General features: G+C 34.6%; 1 protein-coding gene across 2 annotated transcripts; it reads right to left on the reverse strand.

Annotated features, from left to right (window-relative positions):
• Positions 1-1476: 1476 nt before the first annotated feature.
• On the reverse strand, positions 1477-13187 carry LOC126751470 (clathrin interactor 1). 2 transcript variants are annotated; one of them, XM_050461761.1, is made up of 7 exons: positions 12838-13187; positions 9966-10167; positions 9757-9906; positions 9505-9691; positions 9342-9435; positions 8483-9279; positions 1477-3666 (listed from the first exon to the last, which is right to left on the reverse strand). In XM_050461761.1, exons 1-7 carry the CDS (start codon positions 12888-12890, stop codon positions 3029-3031), a joined length of 2121 nt encoding a protein of 706 aa, XP_050317718.1. In that variant the 5' UTR covers positions 12891-13187; the 3' UTR covers positions 1477-3028. The 2 variants fall into 2 exon arrangements, with proteins under 2 accessions (XP_050317718.1, XP_050317717.1); XM_050461760.1 differs by lacking the exon at positions 1477-3666 and adding an exon at positions 5283-8182.
• Between the last annotated feature and the right edge of the window lie 931 nt (positions 13188-14118).

Raw genomic sequence — 14118 nt, forward strand, 5'->3', positions numbered from 1 at the left:
TTTTTAAGATATCGTTTTGAAATTTTGGAAACGTCATTTTCTCTTCAAGAGGCTGCTCATTTGTCGGAACTGCCGATATGGACCACTGTAACATACAAACTGAGCGATCGGAATCAAGTTCTTTTATGGAAAACTTTCACATTTTACAATGTATCTTCACAAAAGTTGGCACAGGTTATTTTCTAAGATAATAATGTAATATACGGAAGAAATTGCTCAAATCGGCTTACTGTAGCATATAGCTGCTATACAAACTGAATGATCGGAATCTAGTTCTTGTATGGTACACTTTCACATTTGACAATGTATTTTCACAAAGTTAGCACAGGTTATTTTCTAAGGCAGAAATGTAATCTCCGAAAAAATTGTTCAGATCGGTTAACTATAGCATATAGCTGCCATACAAAATGAATAATCGGAATCAAAGGCTTGTATGGAAAACTTTCGCATTTGAAGTGGCATCTTCACGTGGACTACTGCTTAAGGTAACAATATAAACTACGAAAAAATTGTTCAGATCGGATTCCTATAGCTTATAGCTTCCATACAAACTGAACACATAGTTAACGTTTTTTCTTGTTTTTTATATAAACTTGCGATAAAATAGTTCCTATATTTCCTCTTATAATGACTGAGTATTTTGAAATTCATTCATTCAATGAAAATTCATTTGAAATGAAATCATGCTTAGGCAGAGATATAAATATAAAGAATATAATTTTGGAGAGCAATGTATCTAATCGAATTTCGAAGATGCCATCTCAGCGATAGTTTAGATCTACGTATGTATATATTTTTTTTGTTTCTCAAAATATAATAAAGTAGTTTCTGTAGCGTATGAATAAAAAAAAATATATTAAAAATAGAAATATTCTAAAAATAAGTGAATTAGTAATTAGTTCTACCACATAAATAAATTTCAAAACTTTAATATCTTGATGAACCTTGGTACCTAAGTTACTTGGCTTGGGTTTAGCGAAATCGGACCAATGGTCGGTTACAGACGAACTTAGCCGTTTCATTCTGGTTACACACTACCATTGATTTTGATGTTTCCTCAGACCAAGTTCACAAAAAAAAATATTAAAACTTTAGCTCAAAAGAGTAACAAATAAATATTACCTATTTCTGAATATCTTTAGCTTATAATAACGAACTAAAGATATGTAGTTTCTTAGAGCAACTAAGTTGTCCTACGATATTAAATTAAAAAAAACGCAAGCTCAAAACGAATTTTAAGCAGCAGCCTTTGAATATATTTTGCCTAGTGTCAGTGTACATATGTACTTATATTTAACTTATTTCTTAATTTTCCCAAATACAAATACTACGTAAAGGTAGAGCAATGCCACCTACAGTATCAAGGCTTCCACGACAGGCGGATCTAGAATTATTACCTAGCCAAGGACTGTCAACCCGGCAGCAATCCCCTAAATTACTTCAGAACGGTTTTCTGCCGCTATAAAAACAACAATATCATCATCATTAAGGTCTTATATTTTCACATACAGTATCTAGCTGCACCAACAATGAACGTTTTCATTCAAAATCGTTGTGAGGCATGAGTTTCGGTGGTGGTTTCGCTCTGGAAATTTCTACGAATAGGTAATGCGTATACCACTGACAAACAAAATTTGCACATGATTTGATTTATTTGTTACATGCATACATATGTATATGTACGTTGTTTATATAACAACGCAAAATTTTATTTTAATATTCCACCACCATATAATGTTTGCGATGGTTTATTGCAATTATTTTACTTTTGGAAAATTACGAACAGTTTTTATACGTATACATATTACATAACGAAATTATATATTTATTCTAATTAAACTGTTTCTAATTTATGTTCATATCTAATTAATATACATACGTACATACAAATTTATGCTAATTAAAGTGATGTACACATTGATTGACCCAGAAAATCATAAAATAATACTACGGATTTACAAAAATATTAATTCATATACATATTTTTACACAACCTTGTTCCATTATTAATTTAACTTCTAATTGTTGCTTGTTAATGAAGTGACGATATGCACAGACTTAATCCAAACGGGAATAAGGACGGAGTGGATACCTAATATAACGGTACGTATTTTTTTGTGAAATAATATTTAAAATATGTATTTGAAAAGAGAATTATTAACACAACACAAATAATAACAATCAGTAAGATGAATAACTGTCGTCGGTTATTCTTTTGCATGTAAGAACGGAAGTCAATATGTTCAAGCAATAATGTAGTATAAGTGGAAGTGATATTTTGAAAATAAAAATGGTGGCATATATTTTTCGTTGGGGGAACAATATTTTCAATGGGAGTTTAAAATACTTCTGCGGAACGATTCGTTAATCTGTTAATCATTACCTTCATTCACATATGTAAATATATATGTAAGTATATTATGATCGTCTTGGAACATACCCGACGCAGTAAGTATACGCTTTGATTAACTCTCTTTTGTATATTCAATTAACTCATTTTATTCACTAATACAAATGTAATGTTTAATAATATTTAACGTTTTCAATGTATTACATTTCATTGCAAATCTGTATAAGTATTGTATACTTTTCTATTGTATGTAACACGCATATTCACTGTAATAATTACACAACATATAAAACTCAAAAATGGAGGCAGCAACGCACTCCTTGAATACAGTATATTTTACTTACATATGTATATAAATGTAAAGGTATGTATGTACATATATCGAATGCACTCATTTATATTACAGACATTATTGTAATATTTGTGCATATCGATTTAAGCACATATTTAATTTTAATTGCTTACGAATTTCTTGAGTCAAAAATTGCAATACTTTTTCTCATTCAAATAATCAGCGCACACGGATATTCTTAATAATTAACATTGCAGTTAGATTGTAGGACTGAATCAAAACAAAGAATAAAAAAAAATCAAGAACAAGAAAGTAATTGTTTTCAGAACTAGGTATACAGTACATAATAGGTATGTCGGTGTGTGATTTATTTATGCTATTAAATATCATTGGAATATATCAAAACCATGCGCTTGTACTTGATTATTGTTGCTATTGCCTCCGCTTTTTTGATGTTGTGGTTGTTCCAAATTCATTGCACTAAAATTAGCAAACATTTGTGATGTTACTGCTGGTGTTGATGTTGTTTGCTGTGATTGAGGTGGAATGTTTTGTGATGTTGGGGCAAAGAAAGTGCCTGGAATGCCGATTGTGGCAGATGGGAGTACTGCGGAATTCTGTACAACGTTCGGCGTACCAAAGCCGGAGCCGGTCAAAGGAGAAATGCCGCCGCCGCCAAACGCATTGAAACTAGTAGTTTGCATTGTCGATGGCACGTTGTTATTACCAACACTACCACCACTGCCTATGTGTTTCGTGGGACTCTGTGTTTTTAACGCATTCATCGATGGTGCTGGCACATTGGACTTGTTTGATTTGCTGTTCAACAAGTTGTCTAGATCAATTTTCAGATCACCTGTGTTTAAGTTTTCGGACCAAGTGGCACCAACATTTTGCGCGCCAACTTGTCTAGATGTATTTATTGATTCGCCCAAAGCCTGTTGTTGCTGTTGTATGTTGCTAGCACTAATGGGTTGGAGTAGGTCGCTGTTATTGTTGCTTGAAATGGGCGGTAAGATATTGTCTGAAAAATTAGAAATTCGTTGGTGAAATTAATATTTCACAATAACGCTGCAGAAAAAGAAGTAAGAGTTTCTCAAAATGAGGTGATATACTCATTATCATACATACATATACATTTGTGGATTTCAAGTACATATAAACAAAAAATAGGAATGATTGAAATGCTGTTTTCTAATGTAATGAAGCACAATATTAAAGAAAAAACATTACATTAAACATTAATTCAAGTCTGAAGAAAAGTTCTACTAAATGGGGTGTGGATTCCGTGTATTTATACTTAAACATACACATTGTTTCAATACACGTTTTTGTGTATTTTATTTAAGCAATGTGAAAAGCAAATAAGTTGGTTGCAATTAAATAAGGCACTGAAAATTTTATTTATAAAGAAATATATGCTAATTTTTTCAAAACAATAATAATTCAACAAAAATGAAAAGATGTCGCATTTCTGCAAAACCGAAACATTGCAAAATTAGTTAATAAAGTTTTAAGAAAATAATTACATATTTTATCTTAGGGTACATTATGCTTTTTGTGCAGTTGCGTATAAATGTAGTGTATGTATGTAAGCATACATATGTAAAAAATGGTTGAAAGAAGTGATTTAGTCCTAAGTACTGTGTTTGTTGTAAATATTTTAGGGAACACAAGCTAAGCGTTTAACATCCAAAATAATTTTGTTTACTCTTCTTTTGCTTTACCTAATGCGTCCGTGGTGGTACGATGCCGGGTATGTTGAGAAACGCTTTCATTTATACATACAAGCAAAATATTTTAATTTTTTTTGTTAAAACAAAGAATTTTCAATTATAAGGTGTTGTTAGGAAATCCCAAAATATTGTCGTTAAGCGCAAAAGAATGACAAAAACAAATAAGAAATACAATCAAAACGAATTTACAAAATACTTTAAAATGTATGCGTATAAGTAAAATGGAATTTGAAAAGTTTTCTGTTTCTAATAAATATAAAGATCTAAAGGAAACTATCTGCATGAATCCCATTATATAAGTGAACATTTACATACATATAGTTAATTATTAAATTATATAAAATACATATTTTCACATGATTTATTCAAAATATTTAATATTTTTTTAACTGCGATAAACACTTGAAATTATATTAATGCTCACATAGTTTATTCCTAATACGTTTTATAATAGCGAACTGTCAGGGTCACACCGTTATTGTTAATAATGACCTTTTTCTTTCTTTTTTCCTTTTACTACGATTTTTGGGATTATCCAGGTAAGCAAGATTTGAAAGTTCGTGACTATTTCAGGTAATATTACTTAAAAGTCAAGATTTCTGGTGTAGTGACGCCTAAACACATTTAAATATAAGGTTCCCAGTATTTGATATCGGTATCGAACATCTATAATATGAGTGTGTAAGCAATATCACAAAGCTGCCTATGAAAGTCAGTGATAAGCCTTTATCATACATATTGGAATATGCAATCAAGATGTTACCTGTTTAATGCTGGATGGCACCATTGTGCAATAACAAAAAATTTTGATATAATTTGGAAATTGTCTGATTGCGAAAAGCGGGATTTCGGCGATTAATCTTAAAATTTATATTTTACGAAATATTACATGTGTTCATTTAAATTCCTGTTAGTATATAAAATCCCTTTTATTGATGAAGAAAAATACAATTATTTACATAGAGTTTCACGAAATTTATTCGTGCCATGTATGCTATTTTGATTTCGACAGTTAAAATGGTTTTTACTCAGTTTGTGCTGTGGAGTATAATTTATAGCAAGTACTCAGAATTTGATTAGCGATATCACGACATTCTTCTGAAGTTTCGCCTCCAAATAGTGGTGATTTAACTAAACCTTCCAGCCATTGTTGTATTTCCGCAACGCGCTCCCCAAACTGTGTCATAAGAACATATACCGGTGTGGTCACCAAAGTGGCACCAATAAGTTCCAACGTGGCCAGTCGAATGCGTGTCTCAACGCTGAACCGCACAAATGTACATAAATCAAAAACTTCTCGAGTGATGACGGGGAGAAGGGGGCAATTCGTGGCACTTAACACAAATACAGTTAGTGTATGTAGAAAATTAACCAGCAATAATGTATCAATGTCATGCGCTATATGATCGGGCTTCACGTACAACATCTGTCGAGTGCGTGGACCACGAACAAGTGAAAAGAAAAATGTGCCTGCTACAGTGTGGAAACGATTTGGTTTTACGGGCTTTGTGTCCAACGCTTTGTGACGGCCGTGAAATCGCTTAGTTTTCTCTTTTAGGCGTTGTCGTATTATTCGTTGAGCTGTCAGTAAACGAGATTCGTGTTCATTTTCGAAGTGAAATTTGCGCGGGTGTTTCGCTGGAGTTGGTAGCAATGCTGCTTCGGTGGAAATTTCCGTTTCTCCTGTTATACCGGAAAGTTCTTTGGCAGCGGCAGCCAAAATTTGTAGCATTAGAATTCGCAAATTGGCATTATAGCATGTATTCTCGGTGTGAAATTCCCGGCATAGATACTTTGCAGAGGGCCCTGGTGCAGAAGCACAAACTGCCACGCCACATTTGAATTTCGTCCGTTCGAAGTCCTCATAATAATAATGCATTTCAAGTGATACCAAGATACGTAAAATGTCAATGGCAAGACTGGAGTCTTGTTGCGATAACTGTGAACGTATCAACGGTTCTGCTGCAGATATGGCAGCCTCAAAGACTTCATAGTTATCTGGTTTTGTGCTCAAAGTGTGTATCAAGTCCAGTAGAAACTTGGGGCGTTTTTCTGCTACGATTGACGTGTCGTTAGACATATCGTAAGGTTTATGTTCTTCCTCGTCATCATCAGAATCTAGTTCCATTAGTTTCGTTGATTTTTCAACACTATTCAAAGAAACATAATGAGGGTTTGAATGAGAGTTCGGTGTAACAAATTTCGATATTTCAATCGTTTCGCTTGTGAAACTTTCTAATAAATTTGTTAATCTATTTAAATTAATTTCTGCGCCCATTACATCGTCTTTCGTAGGTATTTTGTAGTTATTTGCTATACTATCAAGTTCCGTTATCAATCTGCCACGTGACAACTTTAATACATCTTCATAATCAAAATGCAAACGATCCTCCTTTTTTGTGTGTGGATCTTCCATGTAATTGAATATTACCTCCACCACCTTCATGCCAATATGCCTTTGAATCACGTCCGCGCATTCCAAATGAAAACGTAAAATATCATGGAGATAACGTTTGTAGTCGTTGTCATTTAACAGATGTAACTTTCTGTCTTTCTGTTCGGCAAATAATTGTTTAGCAGTAGCTATAAGTAATTTGCCAAACGTTAAATGCTCCTTATCTGTTAGTCTCTGTAGGGTAGAACGTTTCGACCAAACACTAAGCAGTTGTTTAAAGACTACCTGTACCAGCTTCGGATCGCTCAATGCTAAATAGCGGACTAAGGCGCAAAGAGCATGCTCGGAACTCGGCGTGCGTTGTATCGTCAATGTATGTGTGAAACAAAATTGCCAGTTGTCTGAATTGGCTACAGCATTACCAAGCAAGCGATACGCATCAACGTCTGGCGCTGTAAGCAGTACAGCCAAGCCCGCTTTATATATAGCATTCGAGTCCAATGAATTAAAAATTTTCTGTATTACAACACACGGTCCTGGTAACTTAGCGAACTCGTCGACAATTTTCAAAAACTCATTTAGCTTGCTGTCAGCTTCTTCGGCATTACATAAATTCGTTATTACACGACTTAGTAGCCGGCTGCAAAATGCCAAGTTAAAATACGAAATGTCTTCGCACTTGAAGATGAAATTCAAAGCACAAAGTAAATGTCTGAGCAGTTTATAAGCATACTTTTTGGGTATAAATGCATCTGGCAGGTTTTGACCCAATTTATTGCCTACTCTATTCGGTAGGGAAATAATAATTTGCAAAAATTCTGTGACATTCGCATTAATTTCTTCAAATTTCAGCGTAGGCAATGCCTTTAATTCCGATTTGAACTCTTGTGTCATTGATTGAGCCCGGCAGATATGCAGAAAAGCTAAAGGTAATAGCTGAGTATCATTCACGAGCTCCGTCAATACAGATACTAGGGTTGTGGAGCCATCTACGTCCAGGATAGTCAGATATTTGTTGAGCGAATAAAAAGTTTCATAAATATAAGCAAAGTTGCAATCAACTCTAAAAAGATTAAATATCTGCACATCACTATCTGATGATCGAATATCCGGCCATTCGCGGGTAAATAGTTTTATAAGGCTATTCAGGATTTCCGCATACTCATACGCGGCTATTTCTGACCAGTCCAAGGCATCCTTGTCGAGACCGATAATTTTCTCTGCAGTGCAATATCCAGGAAGAGCGCCACCACTGAACAAATGCTGGATTGTTTTTGAAATTTTCGTTGCATCTGCTGCGCAGGTGACTTTCGGTACAGACTTGAATGTACTAATTGCATGTTTAAGTGTATTTTTAATGCTGACAGGTATTGGCTTAATTCTGAGACTCTCTTCTATGCCATCATCGACTGAAAATGGAGAAGAACGTGTGCATCCAATTGGAATATGTAACCGCAAAAATTACAAATGTATGTACGTGTAGATACAAAATGTATGCGATTATCTTTACTTTACATTTCTACTTTTTAACTTCAATTTTGGTTGGTTAATAGTTAATTACTCTAAAGTATATAACATATTTAATTTCTGAATTATACACATTAAAGAATGTCAATCATCATGCGCATTCGATATAAATAACTTGGGAAAAATATTTTCGACCCTATGTTTACTTACTGTATAGATTATATAAAAGAAAATAAACTTACCCATTGGCATACTTTGATGAATAGATAAGTCTCCTAAACCAGCTAAAAGATCAGTAGTTGTTGAAGCGCCAGTCGTCGCTGATTCTGCAGAAGTGGCCGAGGTGCCACTAAATAAATCAAATGAATCGTTAGCTGGAGTTGCCGTCGTCAACGAACTATTGTCCAACACTCTGTGTGTGTTGGAAGCTGAACTTCCTTGAAATGAGGAGAAGTCTGCAAATTCATCGGAAACTCCCACAATGTTCGTCGTAGGCAATTCAGGCAATGCTCCACTATCAAAGGCTGAGGTGAAATCACCAAATTCTTGTGACTGCTTCGACTCGATTGCACGAGGATTAAAATCGTCCAAATCATCGGTTGTAATGGCAGCACTAGTCAAAGTTTTGTCGTTCGGCGCTGGGCAGGTTTTAAATATATCATCAAGTAAGTTATTATTATTATTGCCGCTAATAACTTTTTGCTGTACACCTAAAATATTATTGTTGTCTATTGATCCAACGCCACCCTCCTCATTACCATTGCTACCAATTAAATCATCCCCACCACTGATGGGCGTATCTCGATGAGTAGGCGAATGTATACCCGCCGCACTTGGTGACATTTTACCAAAGTTTGCTGCAGCTCCCATGTCAATTTTTTTACTTCCAACAACTGGCTTTGCAGCTGGCTGCCTTGCATTACTAGATGGAGTGTTGTTGAGAGCGGATTTGGGACGTATATTCATGTTAATAGAATTCGGCTTGGCCTCTATGCCAAAATCAGCGGGACTCGAACGATCATTGTAGCGATTTGCTCTCCTGCATGGTGTACAAAAACTGTTAAGCAAAAAAATTATACTACCATTCCTTTCACCACGTACCTAGGGCTCGGCGAATCACTATCGGAATACTCCCGCTCGCCTTCATACTGTGCATCCTCATCTTCGTATCGGTCACCACCGCGTGCATCGGAATCTAAGAATAACACAACAATTTTATTAAGCATACATTTGCTTATAAATGTAGATAATCTCATTCACTTACACCAATTGTCACCAAAATCACTGCGCTGTGCACGCCAATCGTTATAACCACCACTTTGTGCACTCATACTTCGCATGCCCATTGCATCGCTACTCATACCTATGTATTTATCCTTATTCTTTTTTGCTTTTTTTCGCTCTTCGCGCAAACGTTCGTCGTCCTGTATAAAGTCTATTAATTCTCTAACCTGTAATAGAGACAAACACAACATTTAGCTTGAATAAATAAAAGCATCTCAAATTAACACTTTACCTTATGTCTAACGTTAATACCCTGATCCTTGCCACCTTCATCGGTGAATGTGTAGTTTTCCAACGATCGTAAGTCGTAAATATGTTCGCGAGATGATGTCACCACACGCTCTGAACCATTACGTACCAAATAATTCAACAGTAGTAAGCTCTGTTTTTGTAGGACAGTTGAGAAGTTGCCGAATTATAGTTAAAGGAAAATGTGCCTACCTTATAAGTTCGTCGCCAGTTAGATTTATTGTCTTGTAGCATGCGTTTCCATAGCATGGACATGACTTCCGGAAAACTTTCATATGAAAAAGTTGCATGAGCCAATTCCTGCATTAAAGGTCCTGTGGGTCCCCAGGGATCATCATTTGTTGCTTCACGCACCTTTCCTTCGATTTCCGTATAATTCATAACGACATTGGTTCTGTGATTGGTAGGAGGAAAATCCGTTTAGACATAAATATATAGCTTAGTACATACCTATTTACATAACTTTATATATACATAAATATTATATTACATATATTATATAGCCTATATTTAATTTTGCAACTTGCACCTACATACATACATATGTATTATCAAACAAGTGAATATTCGTTGTAACCAAAAGTATTTTATAGGTTAAGTAGACCATGTTACACACCATTGTGTTTCTGAACTCCAGCATTTCATTCACCATTTAAATCGATCTTCGCGCAAACCCCCCCATTCGCTCCTATTCATCCCACCCATTCCCATCCTACTTGTTTTTTTACAATGAAACATGACTACATTCTGAACTCCAGCATTTCATTCACCAATTAAATCGATCTTCGCGCAAACCGCCCCATTCGCTCCTATTCATCCCACCCATTCCCCTCCTACTTGTTTTTTTACAATGAAACATGACTACATTGGAACAGGAACCAAATGTTTTTATTTGCAACAGGAGGTTTCCCGGAATTCTAAGCTCGAAATTGTTAATTTTTAATTTTGGTCATTAGATCTACTCTAATCTACATTCTTTGCCACATGCATTTTTATACTCTCGCAACAATGTTGCTAAGGAGAGTATTATAGTTTTGTTCACATAACGGTTGTTTGTAAGTCCTAAAAGAGTCAGATTATTATAGTTTTGTTCACATAACGGTTGTTTGTAAGTCCTAAAAGAGTCAGATATAGGGTTATATATACCAAAGTGATCAGGGTGACGAGTAGAGTCGAAATCCGGATGTCTGTCTGTCCGTCCGTCCGTCTGTCCGTCCGTCCGTGCAAGCTGTAACTTGAGTAAAAATTGAGATATCATGATGAAACTTGGTACACGTATTCCTTGGCTCCATAAGAAGGTTAAGTTCGAAGATGGGCAAAATCGCCTCACTGCCACGCCCACAAAATGGCGGAAACCGAAAACCTATAAAGTGTCATAACTAAGCCATAAATAAAGATATTAAAGTGAAATTTAGCACAAAGGATCGCATTAGGGAGGGGCATATTTGGACGCAATTTTTTTGGAAAAGTGGGCGTGGCCCCGCCTCGAAGAAATCGGATAATAACCACGCCCACCTCCCATACAAAGGTTATGTTGAAAATCACTAAAAGTGCGTCAACCGACTAACAAAAAACGTCAGAAACACTAAATTTTACGGAAGAAATTGCAGAAGGAAGCTGCACCCAGGCTTTTTTTAAAAATTGAAAATGGGCGTGGCCTCGCCCACTTATGGACCAAAAACCATATCTCAGGAACTACTAGACCGATTTCAATGAAATTCGGTAAATAATATTTTCTTAACACCCTGATGACATGTACGAAATATGGGTGAAATCGGTTCACAAGCACGCCTTCTTCCAATATAACGCTATTTTGAATTCCATCTGATGCCTTCTCTGTATAATATATGTATACATTAGGAACCAATGATGATAGCGGAATAAAACTTTACACAATTATCATGCGAGAGTATAAAATGTTCGGTGACACCCGAACTTAGCTCTTCCTTACTTGTTCTAAAATCTATTTAATATTTTCTTTTCCTATGACCTAATAAAATCCAACCAAAACAGTGCTTCTCCTCCATTGGTAAAGAATGCCACTAAGCAGTATACGCATGCTGCTTTAATAGATGTGTTGCTAAGTTAATGAGTATGTTAAGCGCATTCATACACTGCTTTTCTTTAATAATGTAATATTTTTTACAACTCAATTGTCTTGAAATTTCAAAAAATAGTTTTTTGATTTCTATGCTATGTCTAGAATATTTTCCCAGATTTTTGAGGTAATCGCAATAAAGGATCTTATTGAAATTTTTCACACTTCTTCTAAATAGGAAGATCTCATAATTGATTTAAGGACTTTCGATTGCAACTAATTTTTTTTAACATAAAAACAGATAAGATAAAAACATTTTCAACAAGTCATGTTGTTAATTCAGTGGTCTTATAGCCAACTTATGTTATAAGCTGAGGGTTTTGTAACTTTTTTAGAAAAATATAATTTATAATTCGAAATTAAAAATTGAAATAAGCGAAAAACTCTACATATATAGTATGGCCATCCAAAAACATTACTAAATTATATGCACATTTATACTTGTTTGTACCAATACTGAACAGGTGGTAGTTGCGTGTTTGAAGTAAAAAAATATAATTAAATACGGATGTGGTATATAGAAATACAGAAATGGAAATTAAAACCTAAACTTAAATTTGAAAGCATTTTTGATTGTTAGCTGGCACACATGAACATAGCAGTGCTGTGTCGAATACCTACTTTATAAATTTATCTTTATACAAAAATAATTGCTCAAGAATTATAAATTTTATCCAATCAAAAACCACCTGCCTTATACAAAGCGAAAGTAGTTATATACAGAAATACATATGTACATATGAGCCCAATTGAAAATATGACTTAAATATAATATGAGAGTAAATGAGGCTGTTCGTCAATTGTCTTTAGATCTTGCTAACCAATATAGAGTTTAGTTTAATTACGAAATTTCAATATAGAATTGGTAAGAGTTATAAAGTGCCTTTAGCAATATGCGTGCACACAAGGTCTTTTGGTCACTAGTATATTATCTTTAAGCATTTTTCTGATTGATTCCATACTTACACTTTATCAGCCAATTCGCGTACCTTCCACATGCTAATGAATTTATCAACCATTTTGCTGCAGTTCAAATATTTTCACTATCTTTACACAATATCGAGTTCGTGTTCACACAACTGCAAATTCCAAACCTTGTCTATGCCTACCCTTTCAAGTTTCGCTCTTCCTAAAGTGTTTATTAAATTTTACTTTATACACCGCAAAATTGATGTTCATGAACTCTACAATTTTGCACCAAATTAAAGGAAAAATTGAAAACCAAATGAAATCCGTGGAATTTAAGAAATTAATTTGTGGCAAAATTTGTTGAAAAGAACACAAAAAGTTTTGGTGATTTGTCACCAGAGTTTACGGGTTTCAATAAATTAGAAAAGGGTTGTACCTTTGCATAAAATTTGGGGATGTGTTGAAAAAGTAAGTATTTACTAAAATTTTTGATTTGGGAAATACTATCAATTTATTAAATACTTCTAAGATTATAAATATTAGTATAAATTGAATACAGACCTTTGTTTTGACAGGAAAGTACGTACGTTTTCCATGATCACGTTTACAAAAAAAAGGAAAGCAAAGCCTTAATTGTGGCATACCAATTGTTTTCCGCGCTTTGTTGTTCAGTATGAACTGTCAAGCAAACCGAGGAAAGTTGTATGTGAACAAGGCTTTAGAGAGCAATCAGCGAATTCCGCAAAACCGCAGCCCGAATCAGCTGATACGACTTATCTTATGAGAGCGCAATGTAAATGATCAGCCAACACCGCTTTTCCGCTCGCTTTACCGTAGGATACCGTAGATTTCCACGGTATTTGAAATTTTCCCCGTAGAAACGTGTCAGCTGATTGCTCTCTCACAACGCAGGGTTGCCAGTCTCGATATACTATAGTAATTATAAAAATTGTTTTCAATAAGTTTGAAATTTTCATAAGCTAACTCAAAATCAGAGTCGAATGCTATTATTTATAAATATATAAACTATTTTTAATAGTTTGTTTTCAGTTTTTGTATATTATATTATGAAAAATTGTAATTGAAAATTAGATGTGTACAAAACTATATATGCGTATTGAGCAATGGCAACATTGTTCAAATGAAAACAACCAAAGAGCTGATTTCTACGGGCTCAACTTTTGACACATTCCCCAACATAATCCGATTGAACGCACATGCATGTCGTATATGGGTACTTTTACTCTTTAGCATACGCATTTGTGAGTTATGTAGTTACAGCTTTAGTAGGCTGTACATACACTCAACTCGGCTATAATCGCGTAAGCGGTGTCTGCA

This window comes from Bactrocera neohumeralis, chromosome 2, assembly GCF_024586455.1.
Source record: "Bactrocera neohumeralis isolate Rockhampton chromosome 2, APGP_CSIRO_Bneo_wtdbg2-racon-allhic-juicebox.fasta_v2, whole genome shotgun sequence".
NCBI lineage: Eukaryota > Metazoa > Arthropoda > Insecta > Diptera > Tephritidae > Bactrocera > Bactrocera neohumeralis.